At 45.9% G+C, this 20,231-nt stretch overlaps 4 protein-coding genes across 7 annotated transcripts; 2 read left to right on the top strand and 2 right to left on the bottom strand.

Annotated features, from left to right (window-relative positions):
* Positions 1–1,593: 1,593 nt before the first annotated feature.
* Positions 1,594–2,774, top strand: LOC105561860. Of its 2 annotated transcripts, none has more exons than XM_012012213.1 (3): positions 1,594–2,166; positions 2,242–2,411; positions 2,617–2,774. In XM_012012213.1, the coding sequence occupies exons 1-2, from the start codon at positions 2,001–2,003 to the stop codon at positions 2,409–2,411; spliced, it is 336 nt and encodes a 111-aa protein (XP_011867603.1). In that variant the 5' UTR covers positions 1,594–2,000; the 3' UTR covers positions 2,617–2,774. The 2 variants fall into 2 exon arrangements, with proteins under 2 accessions (XP_011867603.1, XP_011867602.1); XM_012012212.1 differs by having other exon boundaries at positions 1,595–2,166; positions 2,628–2,774.
* LOC105561861 (scaffold protein salvador) lies at positions 2,390–6,629 on the bottom strand. Its single transcript, XM_012012214.1, has 7 exons — positions 6,117–6,629; positions 5,639–5,715; positions 4,347–4,474; positions 3,916–4,149; positions 3,190–3,420; positions 2,814–3,119; positions 2,390–2,726 (listed from the first exon to the last, which is right to left on the bottom strand). The coding sequence occupies exons 1-7, from the start codon at positions 6,205–6,207 to the stop codon at positions 2,624–2,626; spliced, it is 1,170 nt and encodes a 389-aa protein (XP_011867604.1). The 5' UTR covers positions 6,208–6,629; the 3' UTR covers positions 2,390–2,623.
* Positions 6,630–8,222: 1,593 nt separating this feature from the next.
* LOC105561858 lies at positions 8,223–13,400 on the bottom strand. Of its 2 annotated transcripts, XM_012012207.1 has the most exons (4): positions 13,301–13,400; positions 11,565–11,736; positions 9,393–10,017; positions 8,223–9,278 (listed from the first exon to the last, which is right to left on the bottom strand). In XM_012012207.1, the coding sequence occupies exons 3-4, from the start codon at positions 10,006–10,008 to the stop codon at positions 8,434–8,436; spliced, it is 1,461 nt and encodes a 486-aa protein (XP_011867597.1). In that variant the 5' UTR covers positions 10,009–10,017; positions 11,565–11,736; positions 13,301–13,400; the 3' UTR covers positions 8,223–8,433. The 2 variants fall into 2 exon arrangements, with proteins under 2 accessions (XP_011867597.1, XP_011867598.1); XM_012012208.1 differs by lacking the exons at positions 11,565–11,736; positions 13,301–13,400 and adding an exon at positions 10,083–10,290.
* On the top strand, positions 13,331–19,915 carry LOC105561859 (zinc finger protein 420-like). 2 transcript variants are annotated; one of them, XM_012012211.1, is made up of 8 exons: positions 13,331–13,407; positions 14,379–14,738; positions 14,880–15,341; positions 15,423–15,830; positions 16,597–16,722; positions 16,935–17,171; positions 17,375–17,702; positions 17,932–19,915. In XM_012012211.1, exons 2-8 carry the CDS (start codon positions 14,416–14,418, stop codon positions 19,423–19,425), a joined length of 3,378 nt encoding a protein of 1,125 aa, XP_011867601.1. In that variant the 5' UTR covers positions 13,331–13,407; positions 14,379–14,415; the 3' UTR covers positions 19,426–19,915. The 2 variants fall into 2 exon arrangements, with proteins under 2 accessions (XP_011867601.1, XP_011867600.1); XM_012012210.1 differs by having other exon boundaries at positions 14,880–15,830.
* The last annotated feature ends 316 nt before the right edge of the window (positions 19,916–20,231 follow it).

Genomic DNA, 20,231 nt, shown 5'->3' with positions numbered 1-20,231 from the left:
TTATCGTTTGATTCAAGAATATTTTGGCAATATTCCATGCGAAATTTGTACCGGATGTCATGGATTAATTTTTGTTCTCAGCTACACAATCGATTCTAGAGGATCTTTCCCGAAGCTTTCCCTCGAAATTTCAACGTTCTTCTTACACAGTCTTTCTGCGCTTTCCCTTTCACTTCTCAAGATTAAATATTCTAATAATCAAGAGAGTTTTAACGCGCGACTTTTCGGTCGCACGATGACCCCAGAATAACATTTATTTTCAGAATTCTGAATTATGTAAAAGAGAGAGCAGAAGATCCCGCCGCTGGATGGACCATCTGCGCACTGGAGCCACGTAAAATCGATCTTTGAATACAATTCAAATGTCCAAGAAAAAGAGATTGAATGTATAACTCTGTCGTGGTTAGAACAATTAGATGTAGATGGTCAGGAACAAATAATTGAAAAAGTTCTTTATTTTTCGACTCGCCACAAGGTAGTAGCGTCGCTCTACTTGCAACCTTGATTTGAAACAATGGAAAAGAGATAAATTACTTCCCAGTGAATACCGAGCATCAGTCGCATTGCGTTTATGTTACAATTTCTCACTCGACAATGTAAACGCGAGATAACACACGTGTGTTATCTCGCGTTTAACATTGTCGAGTGAGAAATTGTAACAATATAAATGCCATGTAATTGATGCTCGGTGTTTACTGGGCTGGGAGCGAAATTGTGACAGTAAATAGCATGAAAATCTTGCAAATTAATTTACTTCTGTGCAATTTCGTTTCTTGAGCGACATTAAGCCAATTTTTATCAATCTTAATCGCCTCGGCGATAAATAACCGCTTGATTGTTCGGTTTAAAAAAAAATCATAATCTTATTGAAAAATACGGACGATTAAAGTTACAAACCAGAGCATAATTAAAATTCAAAAGGGGCTTGTTTAGAAGAAAGCGTTGACAATTGTATAAGAAAAAAAATTGTTAGTGAAACGCCTCCTGTTATGAGATAGCGGAGTTTCTGCTAAATTAATAGGCGTCGTCAACTTATTGCTCTTGGAGTAAAATTTGTTCAATGGAAAATGCACTGCTAGATTGTGCAATCGTTGCGAAAAAAAGATTTGTGGTCGAGTTTGGAGATGTTGAAAACCGTAATAGAGGACTCTCCTCTACATATTGATCCATTGATGGGGGGGAAAAGCGCAAAAGTAATTTTGCTCGGATAATTTTTCAATGTACTCTGCTCTTTGAGTGCCGTCGATTCTTTCCTAAATTCTTTTCTCGTCGATCCTTCGACTTTTCCAGCGCACGCCTTTCTCCCCAACAATCACGGCCCACCGAGTCCCTAGATGCGTTTTGACTCTGACAATGAGACGAAAAGGTCATCCTCAGGTCATAGTAAACTCGAAGGGAAAACCGCTGACCCAAATCTCGTACACTCAATGCCCACTACTGTCCAGTGGGCATTACTTTATCTTATCTTCTTTTATCTTTATAATGCCCAAAAAATGACCAGTAATGCCGCAAATCTGTACACCGCAACGTCCTCAGGGGTTTCCCCCTCGAGTAAACTGGTGGGTTCACTCCGTCATTTGCTTCGTTTTGCGTCGATCCTTTCTGCGCATCCAACATTGCTCCGGGCAGACCAATGGGAGAAAAATGTATATGTGTGGTGTGGCTTTGAGGAGTACGTATACATACACACACGTCGCTGGATCCTGCCCAGGTGTATGGCGGCATACCACGTGGTCGGGAACGCAAAGGTCCAAGAGTTTACGTCTACGCCGTCTACGTCTCAGATGTAAGAGCGCTCCCGATGTCGCGTTCGTCCCCGTTCGAGCCGAGTATCGCTGTCGACATTTCATGTTTCGCCGTTTGCAACTCGTCTGCCGATAATCTCGTTGTCGGTGCGGAGAGCGACACGTGAATTCTTTCGCGGTTCGCGCGACCGACTCCCTCGACGGCCTCTCATAGGTTATGTGACATCGTCGGGCTCGCTTAAACCAAGAATAAAAATGAAAAGGTTGTTTCGACAATGGTTTAAAACGAAAACCAAGCAGGACGTCGCGCGACTCCGGCAAAGGATGGCGATAGTTTACGCTGTCGTAGGATGGCACGCTTTCGGCTTCATATTCTATTCTATCCTGAAAAAGGAGGTGCCGGAGGACGCCGCGGAACGAAGTAAGTCCAGATCTAATTTTCGCCTTTGGCGACGAGGACGGATGGATGGAATTCAGTCTGTTTTTTTTTTCGCAGGGATGGCGTACGGACACCTGACCGGCACGTCCCCGAACATGAAAGTGTACCAGGTAACGGGCCTGACGCTCACCAAAGACTTCGAAATCGCGTACAAGGCCAAGGTCGATCAGATCGAGAGAGAGAACAAGGAGAGCGAAGACGCAACTGCCGAGACGGACGAGCCTTAAGTAAGGTTTATTGTTATTTCTCAGAACTTCCGTGTAGCGTCGCCTAACATGTATCGTCAGAAAGAGAATAATCTCATCGGGCTTTATATTATCTACACGTGTACAAAATACAGGGCTATCGGTCACTTCTTTGTGATGCTTTTCCTCACTTGAGAGAAACGTGCAAATATATATATATATATAAAACAATCGATTGATTCGGCAGACTTTCCTCAGGGAAGGGATCTCCGCAAGGCAATAGCGCCAACGTTGGAACCGCCGGATTCCGGATTCAATTCCTTCAGTCTCTGTTCCATCTCGCATAGCAGCGCCGATCTGTAGAGGCAGACGTGTGAAATACAAAGTGTTACGATACCGTGTTAAGAATGGCCGTTGACGATTGTTTTGTATCTCGCTCCTCACCTGTACTCCTCGTAGCGCATCACAACCTCCTCCAGCTCCTGCTTGTACAGCCTGGTGAGCATGGCGTTGAAGCAGTCCAGCTCGGGCAGGCGAAACAACTCCCAGCGCAGCTTGCGGTCCAGGGCGATCGAGGCCCTGCTGTACACGTACAGCCAGTGCGGTATCTCCTCGTTGAGATAAGGATTGGCCGGCACCAGGACGCTGTGAGAGTGGAAGTGGGTGTGCCGCGGCGGCGAGACCACCCGCGCCGCCTGCATCTCGTGCGGGTAACACGGGTGCTCGTACTGCGCCTGGCGCGTGATGTGGCTGAAAGAGGAGGGCCGCTTTATTTTTCCAGCGCGACGGCAGTGCGGAGTCACCTTCCGAGTTCACTCACTTGACGTAGTAAACGCCGTACTCGGGAGACTCGATTCTCTCCCATCCCGTGGGCAGACCCTCCTTCTCGAGCGGATGCGACCAGTGCGTGGTCTTGGTGTTGTGATCGATGTAGTACTTTCGGCCGCGGAGGGTGAAGTCCACCGACCATCCAGGCGGCAGAGGCAACTCGTCCTGCTGCTGCTGCTGCTCACTCCGAGAACTCGATCTCTCCGAGTAGCATCTGCTGTAGCTTTAACCGAAAATTAACACGATATTGTTTTCAAGCGTAAAGTACAGAAACGATGTTTAGGGCGCGATTCGTTAGGGCCTGAGCAGAATGGCTGTCTTGTGCTCTTAAGGCCCGGTTTCGCCGAACGTTGTTCAACTTTAATTTTACAATTAGTTTTATTCACGCTTATCTCACTTTAAAGTAACAGTTTGAAAGAGACAAAGAACGAATTGAGCTAAGCTTGAAGTTAAACAACGTTGGTGAAACCGGCCCTAAGACGCGAGACAGTTATTGTGCGTTACTTCAAAACAAAGGCTTAAAACAAAACATTGTCTTAAAGACATAAGATAGCCATTCTGCTCAGGCCCTTACATGGAATGAGAATTGTACCAGCCGGGGCGTACAAAATTTTTATGTCGTGCAACTTGAGACTTTAATAGTTGAAACAAAATTTGTAATGAAAGAAATGTTTGTCTGCAATTGTAATATGAAAGCTGTCGAAAACGATTCTCGTACCCAGCATTGTGGCGATAAACGGAGTGGCTGTAGTCCTCGTAACCAGCATCGACTTCATAAGGCATGTAAGGCATCTGCGGTGTCTGAACCCTGTCCAGGTGGTACTCGGATCCAGCATAGTGATTGATAAAAGTGTGCGACATCGCGGGCGACAGTTCAGGATGGTACATGGGTGTCGCGGTTCGTGAAAACATACCGTCATTCATTCCGGTGTTGACGGTAAGACTGGCAAATCTATCGTGAAAACAAAGAGTACAATCGAAGGAGATGGTATAGTCTCGTTTTTTCTAGATAGTTTGTTCTCTTAAACGACTTAAACTGTCTCTTTAGCTTCGTTAGTTTTAAATAAAAATATTATCGCTTAACAGTTACGTTACGGTTATGAAACATCCGCGTTTCGTAAAATCAAATTAAACATAAAATCTATTGACCTATGAGCCAAGTCGGGAACGGAACTGTTCGGTGTGTATTTTCCCTCGTGGCTGCCCAGACCGACGGCGCTGCTCGTGGTTTTCAGATTTCCGAACTTTTGCACCATACTAGGTTGCGGAGAAATGGACTATGACACGAGAGAAGCATCGATAAAAATCAACATCTTCAGATGTCTTCTTATATGTTTCAATGATTCTTGACCAGGACTCGGCTGCTTGGGAATTACGAGACATTGTATAAAACACTTTCTCGTTGATGGGAAAATTGATAGGTATGATTCATATTCTCTCTCTCTCTCTCTCTCTCTCTCCCCCCCTTGTTAAAATTAAAATTTTTGTGCAAGAAAATATACATAGAAGTATTATTATTTCGTATAACTCCGCGCTATTCAGCAATAGAAACATCCTTTGACAATACAGACAACTCTAATTTTGGCAGAGCGTGTTGCAACAAATTAAATTAGTATCAATTAAAAGCAAGTTTAATATCAACTTATATGACAGGGACAAAAAATGGTTTTTAAACCGTGAAAGCTCCAATGGCCAATTTCACGAACGTCGACTAACTACTAACCAGAGTTTAGTCAACTCCCTATCTTTTTCTATCCCGTTATCTAAGAAGAGACAGAGAATCAATTAACCTTCGATTAGCAGTTAACCGACGTTTGTGAAACTGGCCCTAAGAGTTACTTTATATGCATTTTAAATCTCCACAGATCGCATTAGGCCTTGCATCTGCGCACAAACACCTTTATCGACGTTTTTACAATTCGAATGCAGATTTGATATCTTTATTTTCATTGCAAGAAAGTAACTGCAAAGTAACGATTCGTTATTTTTTCAGTAGCTGTAACTGTAACGCGTTACCTTTCAGAATTGGTAACTTGTGACTGTAACCAGTTACATTTTTAGCAAAAAAACTGTAACTAGATACTTTTATAAAGTAACTTTCCCAACTCTGAATATACATGATATGCTACAATATTGGGTTGATCCATAAATTCTATGGATTTTTAAATAAAATTCAAATGTACAATGTTTTAACTCTTTAAATTACATATACAAATAATTATTAATTATAATCAAATGCGAACTAGAACAAAAATCTGGACAAATTTATATGCGTATGTGTGGATCAACTCAACATAATGTACCAAATATAATACTTGATTTTTGATGGCGTAAGTGAAACTTTTTATTTCATTTCTTGCTTTCTTGCGTCCATGTTCATGTTAGGGAACGTTGTGTGATACGTTAGTATGTAATGCACTTATACACAGTACAATTTTTACCGTAGAGCTCGGCATCAGCGCATGATTGCTGCGTCGTCTCGGCCTTCTGTTCGGCTCCGTCGTCCACACGTTGATAACTAAATACAGAGAACGCGAATTGTACAGCATTAAAAATGAGTATGGGAAATAAAAAAAACAGTACAGTTTGTCTTTTAAAAGCAGGGAAATATGTGTATTCGTCAAAGACTTATAAATTGTACGTACTAGTTTGCTAACGTCGAGAAAAGATGCGTGAAAGTGAGAGAAATTTTGAGATTTCAAATTACAATCGAGTTAATTAGAAGACACGAGTGACAAACGTGCGACGCGTGAAAAAGTCTACGTTCTTTTTAAACTAACAACAGCTCTTTATCGACGTTAATAAATTGCATTAATAAATGTAAAATGTAACCCCGAGTCTAGAGGGTGTCCTTCGCACAAAGGAAAAGACAGACGGGGAGAAAGAGACGAACGGGGCCGATTGCTGCGCGACACATACTCGGCATCTCGGGTGGCGTCTCCTTCTTCACGTATTTGCCGACCACCCCTTCCTTGATCGTCCGCAGATCCTTGTTCTTTTTTGACAGCATGCTGCACGTCGGTCGGTCCTGACGGCGAGACAGAGGCGTCGAATCGGAGGACGGGAGCGTCGTACACAACGCCGAGGCGACCTAACCTATTGGGCGCGCTGCGAGTCGCGACATGTGACGCGGAGGGGACCGTGCGCGCTTGAAAAGGGAGGAACGAGCACTATCGCGGTGCGCGGCAACGAGGAAATAGCGAGAGGCAGGCGAAGCCGAGCTACATAACCGGCCCGTCATCGGACCCACTTGAAACACTCGGAAATGTCGCATCTCGCGAGTACGCGGCAGTTGGCGACCCCCCTGAAGTTGTCGTCGACAGCCACGGTTGACTCAGCGGCTCTGATGCAGGGACAAGTATCTCCGGCAAGACTTGGCGCGAGCGCGCGGTGGGAGGCGTGGACCGTGGTATAAATGGACCCACCGTGCGCTCTATGAAAAAGTGAACCCCCAGGGCCTAAATTCCGTACACGATTACCGACGACCATCGATACGTTAACGACGTTTGCGCAGCTTTTTCTACATGATAGAAAAGCTGCGCAAACGTCGTTAACGTATCGATGGTCGTCGGTAATCGTGTACGGAATATAGGCCCAGAATAACCGAGTGGGACAGAGAGTAAAGGGACTTTATTGCTATGTTCCAGCCGTGGTGTTTGTTCTTCGGCGCGCGTCTTTGACACACGGACGATTTTGACAGCTGGGCCATTTTCGTTTTTATAGTTTATAAAGTTTTATAAAGAGGAACGTTTAGCGTTTAACTTCTTTTCGAATGATAGTATTCGCAAATCGTGTTCGCGCAAAAAGTTATATATAATAATATTGAGAGGCGAAAAATTAAATTCCTTTTTCCGATGAGAGATTTCACGAGTTGCCATTTCCAATTGATAGAGCGTACTCTAGTAACTTTGTGTGTATATAAATCCAAATCAATAATATAGGATCAAGTCCTCTATTATCAGAGGTTTGCAGCGTCCAAATTCAATCGGCAAATCTTTTTCCGCAACGACAACGCAATCCAAAAATCAATTTTCCACCAAACACATTTCACTCCAAGGGCTCCTTCGTGTGTTCGAGAGAAAACGCAAGATGTGTAAGAATCGTCTGGAAGAAGAAACATTATCGCCTGCAGAGGAAAAATTTTTACAACGACGAAAAAGGACCTCGGGGCTCCGGCAAGAAAAACCTTCGTGTATGCAAGAGAAGACACAGGACGCGAAGGTTTTTCTTGCCGGAGCCCCGAGTCCTTCTTTGTCGTAAGACCGTGCCTAAATCTCTCTCTATAATCTATATCCACTTCTCTATGTGGCGATCGAACGAAAAACCAACAATGTTTTGTTTGGTTTTGAACCCAGGTCTTCGGATTACCAGACCAGCGAACAATCCTCTGCGCCACGATCGCCACCGAATTGTTACTATGCAATCACCTTAATTACTTTTTAAAAAGGGATTTAAAAAACTCAAGTTATTTAAGATTTCTCGCAACTCTTTCATCCGGAAACTATTACTACTATTTCTTACGATTGTTTTGTGATTCAACGAACTTCTCACCTGATAAGGCCATTACAGGGAAACTCATTATTTGATTGATCACTAATTTTATATATTTGTAGGAAGGCAAGTTGGTCAATTACACGTCGTTCTAGCCTTGTTGCTGAAAGATTACGAAATTTTGGAGACCGAAGATACGAGCTGTGTTGATCCACGTTTAAAGGCATCTGTGAGCAATGGAATTAATCTGCGTTTTAAGAAGATACGATAATATACCTACATCGAATACAATTCTTCATTTGACATTAGATGTCAAATTAATGGCAATATCATTATTTTCCTATATCGACGTAATGACGGATGCAATCTAATTTTACACAAAAACTAGGGTCTCATTCAAGTTTACGTAATCTTTTGAGAGATAACGAGCCCAAGGACCCGAGTTCACCGCTGCGGAGGCACCGTTTTGTGCGACAAAGTATGCTCCTAATACGAGATACTCCGACAAATCGCTAGAGTAAAGTGCAAACCATGTGAGTATCGCAATATAATTAAAAGTTTATTAAATACAAATGTAATGTAAAAGCTCAAGTAGTTTTAGTACGAGTCGCTAAAGTTATTTTTAGTTTGTTTACACTTTCGTTTCACAGGTGTTGTTGCCTGCATTTGTTATTTTCATCAGTAGCTAGCACTCGCGATATTTATAAATGACGAAACTGTTTATCGTCGGCCTCGAGCGCCGACTTTATGAACAATTCTTGGCACTGGAAACATGCCTTCTGGACTCGATCCTCGTTGACGTCTCATGGAAAGCAGAAGTTGACGGTCCTGGAATACTGGGAGGCAAGGATGGGTCGTCATCCTTTACTTCTGCCGTCTCGGAATTATCGTCTGTTGCTTGAAACGTGGTTTTGACCGAGTATTCCTCGGTTTCTCGTCTGACAGAAACAATCTGGGCCTGAGAAACTTCCCGAGCGGTATTCTCCGATTCGATAAAGTCAGCATCGGTAAAAAGGTCCCTATTGAACGGATAGATACCAGTTTCGCGGAACCCGTTGATCGCAATAAGGGCCGTTTGTACTTTAGCGTACGCGTTGTTGAAAAGCTCGGCCATATCGACGGCCGAGAGGGGACGAGCGTTATTGTGCATCCACGCGCGGATTTCTTCGCTGTAATTGGTTTTAAAAGCGCTCATAAATGCTTTGTCGAGTGGCTGGAGCTTGTGACTCGAGTGCGGAGGGATTGTGAGCATAATTACGTGGTACTTCAACGCCAAGTCGATCACATCGATATTTCGAGTGTGAGTACTGTGGCCATTTAAAATTAACAACACAGGTGATTCTGTAGACGGCTTCATGATTTCCAAGAAGTGCACGAACCACTGCGTGAACAAATCTGTTTGAATCCATCCAGAAGAATGGGCAACGCCAATTGCACCCGGTGGAGCTCCCTTCATCAGTCGTGCGTTCATTAATTTTCGTGGAAAGATTATCATAGGGGGGACATACACTCCTGTAGCACTCATGGCGATAACAACAGTGATTAACTTGGCTCTCTCGGGCGCTGTCAATGAGTCAACCTGCCTTTCGTCTGAAAAATAAAATTAAAATACGAATTAAGGGCCGTTTGTCACAGCCAGGATTTGAACCTGGACTTTCCTCACTTTGAACATTCAATTGGATAACAAAGTACATAAATCTTTACCATTTAAAACTATAACTTCTGGAATTTCCGACTGAACAACTGTTATGCCTGTTTCATTTATAGTGACAATCCTGTCGGGCGTGAACTTATATTTTTCATAAATGTTATTCAGGTTGTCGTAAAATATATTGGCATTCTCGCGAGTAAAGCTACTGGATTGAGCAAACGGTGTGTTGGTTGGTTTTCGTATTGAAAGCACATTTTTGTGTCTGTTCATGAAGGAATAAAACCACTTTTTTCCAGCCGCCTCCTCCTGGAACGGATTTGGTATATTATTCGCCTTAGCAAATTGATAGGCCATGCACTGTAGGTCACGCTTCGTTAATCCGCAGAATTTTGATTCCATGGTCAGTATGTATTCTACAAGTTTTTCCTCCTGACTGTCAGTAAAAATCCGTGGTCGTCCGAGTTTTTTCAGGAGCATAGCGTTAGATTTTGATTCTTCCATCTTCGCATGCCTTTCTACTGTTCCTTTTGGGACTTTGAACTCTTTCGCAGCCTTCAAATATCCCATTTTACCGCTCCGAACTGCCGCCACGGCCTTCGCCAAATCTTCATGGTTCCATTGTCGGCGCTTATTCGTTACTCGTGGTACTCGAACTGTACTCTTCTTCATGGTCAGATTCTACAAAAAAATAATACACAAAATTCTTTTTTCTTTTCTGGGCATTAAATATGCTACGAGTTAACCTGTGCTCGCCCATGTGGTTAAAACGAGGGACGAGGCTCCTTATCATTAAATGAGGATGCCGCTACAAATGCATAGTATGTCGGTGTAGGTGTAGCAAACGCCGAAAGCTTTACACTGACACGCTACGCATGTGGTAGCACTGATAGGCATCTCGCATCTAGTGGTGGGGCGTCTCACGCGTCCCTCATTCTAGCCCAGTGTGGCCCAGTGAGATCTATAGCCCGTATCAGACTACGGATTTAGATTGAAATTTGACCAAACGAGGCTGCAATCTGTCGCTTCAAATGTTTCAAAGTATTCTTCTTCCCCTTTCTTTTAGAAAAGATAGGAGAAGAGAGACACTTCGAAGTATTTGTAGCAGCTGCTTGACCGCAAGCAGAGTAAAGCCCGTATCAGACTACGGATTGAAATAGAGTTTAGATGGAAAATTGACCAATTGGAGTAAAAATTACTAAACTTGAGATTAGTAAACTTTACTGTGATTGGTCAAATTTCAATCTAATCCCAATCTCAATCCGTAGTCTGATACGGGCTTAAAGTTTACTGATACCAAGTTTAATGGATTTTACTCCGATTGATCAAATCTCGACCTAATCTGTGGTTCGATACGGGTTTAAAACATACTGAAGTGATCGATCCTATTGTTTCCTGTTATTCTCGATGTCGCCGAGAGAAAGGTGCTGTTGGGTGAATCTCTGTCTTTCTCTCTATTATCTGATTGATCGATTTCCTACAAAATTTCCTATATCACAATTTCTATCTTAAGCCCAATGTCCACGATGCTAGAACTTGGTCAAGTTCTAGCATCGTGGACACAGGCCTTTACTCACATAAGGTGAGATGGAAAATCGTTGACCAATCAGACAGTAGAGAAAGAGACAGAGATCCACCCAACAGCACCTCTCTCCCGGCGACATCGAAGGCAATAGGACCACTCACTCCAGTACTAGCCACATTGATGCCCATTCAAAGCATAGATTACCTCATTAATAAATATACCTTGAGTATTTCATATTACAGACATGGACCTATGATGCACGGACTGCGTATCTATCAATTTTACACAGGATAGTAAAGGATGGCGTATCTCCATGACGTAGCGAGCGAGAGAGAGAGAGACAGAATACGAGTGCCCCCTCCACATCGTAAAACGGGAGAAAAGAGAGGGAATTGACGAAGAGAGGGATTCAAATAACCTATGGAGGGGCGCATTTGCATCTCTCTCTCTCTCTCTCTCTCTCTCTCTCTCTCTCTCTCTCTGTTTTGCCGGAGACATTTTCTAACGGAGAAGCGCAATCCGCGTTTTATAGGTCCACGATTACGAACTGCACACCTCGCGATTTCGCGATCGCCAAATCTAACCTCTACAATTAAACATCCCGTACTTCGCTAATGATACAATCTCACTGTATCACTGTAGCACGTAGAATTTATTGCCAAATATTTATTTATTATATAATAATCGAAGCTTAAAGACTCACCTCCTCAATGGAACTTGATGTCAGATTTCACAAATTTTTTTTCACAACTACACGCCAGTGATCCAAACCGTGGGATTCTAGCACCCTCGGGTGCTGCACCTGGCTGCACCACGGTGCTCACGCATACGAGCGTCCGTGTGTACTCTGCGCCTGTGCCGGCCGCACACCGAAACTGAAAAAAAGCATAGAGTGGATATGCTAATTATACACCGCAGTGTATTAATGAGATTCTTTTTCGATGTAAATTAGTGTAGACTAGTGCATTGATTGGCTGCATTTGACGCAGTTTATAGTCGCGGCCGATAAACGCGCCGCTCATTTACACTTTTCCAGAGTCCTCTATCTACACCGCAAAGGGATCTCGACAGGTTTGTTCGTGTTGCTTGCACTTGTTGCATTCAGAATCTTCGTTTTCTTTCTCTCCAACGTATATTTTTCTTTTTGCCAAGTTCAGGAATTTCGGGGGATTTCGAGCAACACGAACAAGCCTACTAAAGTCAGTGGTACCCGGTGCTTTTTTGCTTGCGTGCACCTTTGCTGGCAGTGAGAGCCAATCGAAATTTCATGTGATAGGTCAGATGAGTTGAAATTGCATCCGAATTGGCTCTCACCAGTTAATAAAGTCTTGTGTCCACGATCCAAGAACTGTGTCAAAGTCCTAGCATCGTGGACACAGGCCTTAAAGGTGCACGCAAGCAAATCAGCAAGCAAAAAGCATCGTACGCCGCTGGCTTTAAAAGTACAATGATGGACAGAATACGGCATTTTTAAGAAATTAATTTAGAAACGCACATTTAGATTCAGGTTTACGTCCCAAAACATTTTCTCTCTCTCCGAGGAAAATTTTACTTGAAATATACATCGGAAACGTTCAAAATGGTTTCGAAATGGCCGTCGAGCAAAATATTCCTGGAGACATAGCCATAGTATAACTATGCCCACTCTCATTTGTTTTGCGTCGATCCTCTTTTGCGCATCCGTCATTTTTTTGGTGGAGCCAATGAGATGGATATTGTAGGTGTGGTATATAATGAAGACCCGACACACGAAAAAACTTAAGCAGTAAACTTTTAAACTCAAGAGAAATTACCAGTGGCTGTCGAGAACGCGAGTAGCCATTTTGAAACTTAAGCGATGCTGAAAATTCCGATTGGTTGAAATTCTTCAAGTTTTAAGTCTCACTGCTCCAGTTTCGTCGTGTGTTTCCAGCTTTAAATCAGTGTGACAAGATTTTATACCAAAAACATGGCGGAATATCACGTGATCGAAACCGAAAGATCAAAGAACCGACAGAGATTGGGCATACTACAGTTAGGGTACTATTACATTTGTCGTACGACAAATTTTTCAAGCGTGTCGATTGGCCGCTGAATAGAAAGTTTCTAGATACTCGAGAATTTTACTATCCTTCAGCCAATCAATACGCTTAAAAATTTTGTTGCACGACAAATGTAATACCAGCCTTACACCACGACGTAACCCTGGCGTTTCTAAGCTCATAAAAAAAAAAGGAAAATGTCGCAATCATTTTATCCATCACTTGTACAGAGAAATGTCACAGATTCCCAAATCCCGCGAAAGCGAGTCCCCCCATTGGACGCCGCCGATCACTCGGGAGCCGCGGTCGACTTGCCCATCTACGCACGACCCGTGCCGGTGCTCGGTAATTGCGCGCGCGCACGTCGCACCGCACGAGCCGCCATTTTGTCACGTTTATTTCTACGCGCATCCCCCACCAGGATTGAAAACAACCGAAGGTCGACGCTGCTCTTCGTGATCGCGGGACCGAGTTGCTCCTTGGTTAGGTCACTGGCTGCGCCTTTACACTTGGTACTTCGGAACAGTAAGTAGAATCGCGCCGCGGTCGTCGCGGCCGTTTCCGCGCCCGTGTCTCGCGCCGGTCACGCTCGGCGTGCCGTCCGCGCGGCGACGCCGCGCCTCCGCTTGAGATCCGCGCGCGCGTGTTTACTACGTGTGTGTGCGTGCGTGTGCGTGTGCGTGCGCGTACGTCTCCCCGTTTACGACGGAGGTGAGAGAGAGAAAAACAGCGCGCGTGCGACGAACAAGAAGCTCCGTCGTCGAAACGGAAGGGTTGCCTCTCGCCTCGCGGTTCGCGCCTGGCTTTGTCGCTCGGATGTCATCGCCATCGCCGCCGCCGCAACCGTCGTCGCCGTCGCCGCCGCTGCCGCCAACGCCGCTCGTCGCGCCACTCCGGCACTCCTCGTCCGGTGGCGTCGCGACGCCACCGTCGTTCCTCGCCGACGCCACGTTCCCCGAGGACGCGGCGCACGTACCGCTCTCGCTATAACCTCCAACCGTTCGTTATAACCTATATAATTATAACCTCAGGCTTCGTGTCGAGACGCGGCCCGACGCCGAGCGGCCGATCGCGCCGCCGCGTTCGCGCGCGCGATCATCGTTTGTCGCCGCAACGACGACGACGACGGGTCGGGCGACGACGAAGGGAGAGGGGAACACGGTGCTCCGCTGATAATCCGTTGGTCGCCGCGGCTCGGCGTGTGCTGCTCGCGAGTGTGTCCGCGGGAGGGAAACGCGCGCGTCGGCGCGCACGTACGCCGCGTGATGTAACCTCACACCCGCGGAGGGTCACTCGCGTGGAAGCTGCTCGCGCGCCTCGTCGTCGCGGAGTCGCTCGCCAGACGGTCAGTCGCGAACGCGAACGCGCGAATAAGCGCGCTCCCCGCTCGATCGCGCGGCCGCGGTGGTTTCGCGAGTCCGCGGGCTCCCGTCGGCGAAATCGGCACCGCGGTGCCAGCCGGGTCTCGCTCGCGCTCATCGCCCACGTCTCGCCAGTGATTTCAGTGATCAAGTAGTCGACGTGCCGAACAAAATGGACGTTGCCGGCGATCTGAATCTGCAGTGGGTGGGAGACGTGGAGCTTCACGGAGAGGTGATATGCGGCCTGGAGGCGCAGCTGGTCGCGTCGGAGGAGGAGGTGATCGGCGCCTGCGAGGAGGTGGCGGTGGAGGAGACCGTGGAGTCGGTTCCCGACGTGACGCCCACCGCCGACTCCGAGATACTGATGGTACCCCAGTCCAACGACATGGAGTCGATCTACATAGTGCCGCAGGATCAGGGCCATGATTATCTCAACATACAAGTCACCGAGGAGGTGATAGCTGACAACTGGGACCGGTCCGGTCCAGACGATGGGTGAGTATCGGTGCGGACGCACCAAACGATGCGTCCGAGCAATGTTTTTGTACCTTCGTACTTGTCTGCTGGCAGCTGGAAGGTTATTTCCTTGATTCCTTCGAGGTTTGCTCTTGCTAACGAAGTGTTTTTCGTTTAAAGAGTCGAGATCCCAGATGCTAAGATGACTCAGGACAATCTGCTGGAGTACGACGACATGGAGATACCGTTGCCGATCGACCAGGACTCCTACCAGAACGCCCGGCCGTATCCGTGCGACTTCTGCAGCCGCAGGTTCCGAAAGAAGGCGAACTTGATGAATCACATCGTTGCGCACCAGACGGACCGGCCGTACGGCTGCAACCTGTGCGGGTCCCGCTACGTGCGCAAGTGCGATCTGAACAATCACCTCAAGGTCCACGCGTACCCGCCGTCGCAGGACGGCCTCGAGGATGACCTGAACGACGAGGATCCGTTGATCACCGAGGAGGAGGATGTGACGACCGGTGGCAATAAAGGCAGGCGCAAGAAGGTGCAATCGAGCGCGCCCCGCAAACGAAAGAACAACACCGCCGCCAGCGTGCCGAAGCGCAACATCGCGGAGATCAAGATGGAGATGGGCAAGTATGTGCATAAATCAGACGTTTACGAGCACGCGCTATCCTTGTACGAGAACGTGCTGACCGATGGTTGTCTCACACCCAGTGGCAATTACGCGTCCGGCTCGAGGTGGCAAATAGAGGAGATGTCGTCCGTCACGGGCAGACAACAGCCGCAACCGTGGCCCATTACGGACGCAACGAAACCGTACGTCTGCCAGTCGTGCGGCCTCGCGTTTGCAAGGGAGAAAGCTCTCGCATCGCACGCACGCGTCCATGGTGGTGACAGTCCATTCGAGTGTACCTCGTGCGGGGACATGTTCTGGGACGTCAACAGTCTACGGGAGCATGTACGCATCAAACACGGCGGCGCTATTCCCCAGCAGGTATCCGATGCAGATGAGTTTGAGAATGACGCCGCTTACACGGCTGACAACGAGAGGATTACCGAGTTTTATTGCAATACCTGCGGGGTACCGTTCCACCGTTTGGATCTACTTAAACGCCATCAGAAGTAAGTGCTCCAAGTTTGCACAGAGTATTCCAGATTAATGTCCACTTCCAATGTAGTTTAACTTTATTCTCGGTTTCGAGTTACTCTCCCCATCTTTTTCCAATTTTTAGGCCTGGTTTCGCCAGACGTCGCTCAACTTTAATCTTAGTTTAATTCATGCTTGCCTCTTTCTAGAGTAACAGTTGGAAAGGGACAGAAAACGAATTAAGCTAAGCTTAAAGTTAAACAACGTTGGTGAAACCGAGGCTTAGAGCTAGAATAAGATAAATATTAAGTTCAACCGAGACTAAAGTTAATCTGCATTGATAGAAATGGACGTAAGGGGTATATCCGTAACAATCTTCTGTAGCATTGTATCTCTATAAGCTGTGTAACACTGTAGAGCTGAAAAATTGCAGAGCTTTTAGAATACAGTGCCTATCTGGGTGAACACAAATGTTGGGATACAGAATTGAAAAAAAGAATGGTGGTTCGAATAGTCAGTTTCTGATTTATCAGGAGATTCGTAGATTATACAGATTTGAATTTTTTAAATAATATATCATTTGATATTTCAATACCGTTATTAAATATAGGTATTGAGATATTCAAATTGGGATGTTAAGGAAAAAAATTACAATCGTAGCTAAAATATTAATGACACAGCTTATAAGGCATGGATTAAGATTAAATAATAATGTAATTCTTAATAGTATTAATTCTTTTATTACATGTTGGTGTTAATATTGAAAATTTGTTTACGTGGAGCTTAATCTCGTGTATATAGAATTCACATAAAGCCGGAGACGGACACACTGGAGAGTTCCAGTCAGCATCATATGTGCAATGTTTGCGGAGAAGAGTTCGAGGAGGCTCTAGCGTTGTTGGCACACGCCGAACTTCACGCTTCAAGGTATCCATGGTTTTCGTTGATTCAGCAGCGATCCACGTAGAATTAGTAGCAATCAGTTTCGCGATCAAATATTTTGTCGCTCGTCGAATTAATAGTAGAAATATGTATATTGCTATAGCATTAAAGATATGCGAAACGACTTGGGTTCGAAAATCGAATGAATTCGAAACGCGTCTTATGTGCATTTACTTATCTGGTGAATTTGAAACAAGGTCTCCTAGTCGTCGCTGCCTGTTGTGCGGGGCGAGATGCCGTGACGAAGCAGAAGTCGCAGAGCACGTGCGGCAGAATCACGCTGAGGATGCGCCGCCAAACACATGTACGCAGTGTGGAAAAACGTGCAAGGACAAACGCAGCTTGCTGAAGCACTCCTGGATACACAACGTGGACAAAACTTTCGGTTGTACAAAGTGTTCGAAGCGCTTTCACAGTAAAGCTCGTTTACGAAGGTATAAATGAGATGGTGTAGTAAAAAAATTTTTAACTCTGCTAGCTCTACACTTTGTACAATAGTCACGGGCACAAAAGCGCGTACACTAAAAAAATGCTTGTATTAAAATATTATAATTTAATTTGATCTCTTTGACAAAAACACAACTTTTATTCTTGGAATGTTTTTATCCAATTGAAAAATGTATCGTCATGTTTGCAGACACATGATGTCACACCGCAACAAAATGGTAGCATGCGACGAGTGCGGCGAGGAGTTTCCCGACGGACGGGCTCTCGTGAGCCATCGTCATTCTCACAACAGGGAACTGGGCGGTCGTTCTTTCCCGTGTCGTGAGTGCGGCAAGACCTTTGGCAGTCGTAGCTCGCAGCAGATTCATATACGTATTCACACCGGCGAGAGGCCCTATGGTTGTCGATTCTGTTGGAAGGCTTTCGCCGACGGCGGCACTTTGAGGAAACACGAGCGCATTCATACCGGCGAAAAGCCATACGGATGCGCGATCTGTCCTCGGGCATTTAATCAAAGAGTAGGTTTATCGTTAAAACGCACGAAAGTGCGGACAAGCGTTTTGCTTTATTAAAGGAAAGACAACGTGTATCGTATGAATATTGTCTCATTTTAATGGTTTAAATTGCGAATAGTTAACCATTATTTCAAGCCGAAATACATTTGTAATCTGGTAGCAATGCCTAGCTGCTTGGTGCAATTTTATTATGAAACGTGAATAAAATAAAATTGTGTTCTCCCTTTTACAGGTGGTTCTCCGGGAACACGTGCGCGCCCATCATTCCGGTCCAGATCCGAAATGCGTGGGCAGTTTAACGCCATATTTGTGTAAAGTATGTGGCGAATCATACTCGACGTCCGAGAAAATAGTGGCACATATAGTGCAGCATTGTGACGATAATACTGCGTTGAGGCGCCAGCCACAGACTGGGCCGCGCAAGTATAAGAGAAGACGCAAGACGAAATCTATCGAGACGAATACAGTAGCGCGTAGAGACGAGTTTACCTACGACTTGATGGAAAATAGCAGTGGTACCGGCGGCGGTGCCGGTAGCGCTACCATCGGCGGTATCGGTGCAAGCGGTGGCATCGGCGCCGGGACTGGCACTGGTACTGGCGGTTCCGATTCGGAGGACAACACCAAGCGAAAGCTCGGCAAGAAGAACAAGCAACATCGAACGAACGTGGAGGAAGGCTATCAGAACGTGCTGAAAAGTTTTGAAAGCTCTCTACAGAACATAAACTCGATTGTGAGTAATTCCAAGTTGAACGCATCGAAATCGAAGCTCTCGAAGAAGAAGCTGCGTAAGGAGGAGAAGAAGCAGGAGGGGCAGGCATCGAATCAGTCGGGCCGGCCGAAGATGATCCACACGCAGAAGACGCGGGTCCCGGTGGAGGTGGGTAGCGACGGCGCGAAGAAGGGCCAGAAGACGAAGACAATGGTGACCCGGACGCCGAAGGTGATGCCGAACGAGCACAAGTCCGGCGTCTTTCCGGGCGGCGAGCGAAATCGACCGCGCACAAAGAACGTTAGTTATCACGTTGAAGGTAAATCGCAGCTCGCGCCGGCGACGTTCCCGACCAAGTCGACGAAGGAGAACGCGTCTACGGTGTCGGCGCAGCAGTTACTGAGCATCAAGCAAGAGCCAGGCGTGCAGAAGGCCGCGGGTGACAGTCACAGGAACAACAATGGTAATATCCTGGCCCTCGGTAAAACTCAGGCGTCGTCGAACAAGAGAAAATCGTCATCGGCCACCGCGAAGAGGACCACCAAGAGACAGAAGCAACCAGTGGTGAAGCAGGAATTGAACACGCTCGCAACAAACGCGGGAGCACAACAGCAGCAGCAGCAGCAGCAGCAGCAGTTTCAGATACGAAATAATAACAACAATACCATGGAGAACAGCGGCGATCCGGCACGACTGATGGATCACGCAGTGGACGGCAGTAATCTGGAAGTAGCTTTCGAAGCGAGCGTTGTTACCGCTCCGGACGATGAGGAGGAGAGCATATTGCCGCACAACGTTGTGCAGGAGATCAGCAAACGGGACAACGTTAAGCTCAGTGTCAAGGTGGAGTCGGCGTCGCAAGCGAGGATGATGACCGTACATAGTGTTATAGCGCCGGTGGACGATGTCCCGGAAACGATAATACCGGACACGGTGGAGTACACGTGCGAGATGTGCGCCGCGGTGTTCTCCAGCCGTGCCGAGTTACTGGTGCACGTGCCGATACACATTTGATTTAATAATTTGTCCGAGCCGAGGAGCGGCGCGGAGGTTTGTTCTTCTTCTTTAAGTATAATTGTTTAATCGAATCGCATAGTTGTTCATCTCGGATGAGGTTTTGCCGTTTTGCAGGCGACGACAATCGTTGAGTTCCCTCTATCACCGCTATCTTCAGCACTTACTTTTTCCCTTTTTCCATGTACTTTTTAATTCTTCGATTGCTTTGGCGTACGACAAATGTAATTGCCTAACGCTCGTAACGCTCTTGGAATCATCCCTGTTGCTCACCAAGTGTTAACTAAGGTCGAATAATGCGAGCGTTGTGAGTGACAGATGGAACGCACTTATCGTGGATGACTCAAGTTTAATTTCTTTTTTCAAAGGACAAATTTTTATATGGATAAATGACCGTACCAAACTGACAGAACGGACATGTTCGGCACCATGAATTGTATGTATAATAATACACGTATATGTGTATGTGTTTGTATATATACAGAGTGTACTAAACCACCGGATATCCTTTTAATCATAGATTCTTTAGAAAATTTGAAGACAAAAATTCTAATACAAAAATATCAAGGCTATAATGATTTTTAAATAATAAGCGCTTATATTTCACACATAATAAGCCTGAGATTTTGCGCGCTCAGGCACGGCGACATGACAAGTGATAAAAGTGTTCCTATGAATGTCGTCCTTTTATTTAATTCAAGTAAAACTTTGCAACTTGTAACTTCAACTTGTAACTTCAAAGTTTTGCAGCTGTCAAAGTGGTCGATCAATTTTAGCTAGGAACACTTTTATCACATATCGCCGTG

This window comes from Vollenhovia emeryi, unplaced genomic scaffold, assembly GCF_000949405.1.
Source record: "Vollenhovia emeryi isolate VEMERY1.0 unplaced genomic scaffold, V.emery_V1.0 DF939199.1, whole genome shotgun sequence".
In the NCBI taxonomy this organism is placed as follows: domain Eukaryota; kingdom Metazoa; phylum Arthropoda; class Insecta; order Hymenoptera; family Formicidae; genus Vollenhovia; species Vollenhovia emeryi.
Note: the sequence above shows the minus strand (reverse complement) of the source record. Positions and strands in the feature narration are given on the sequence as shown.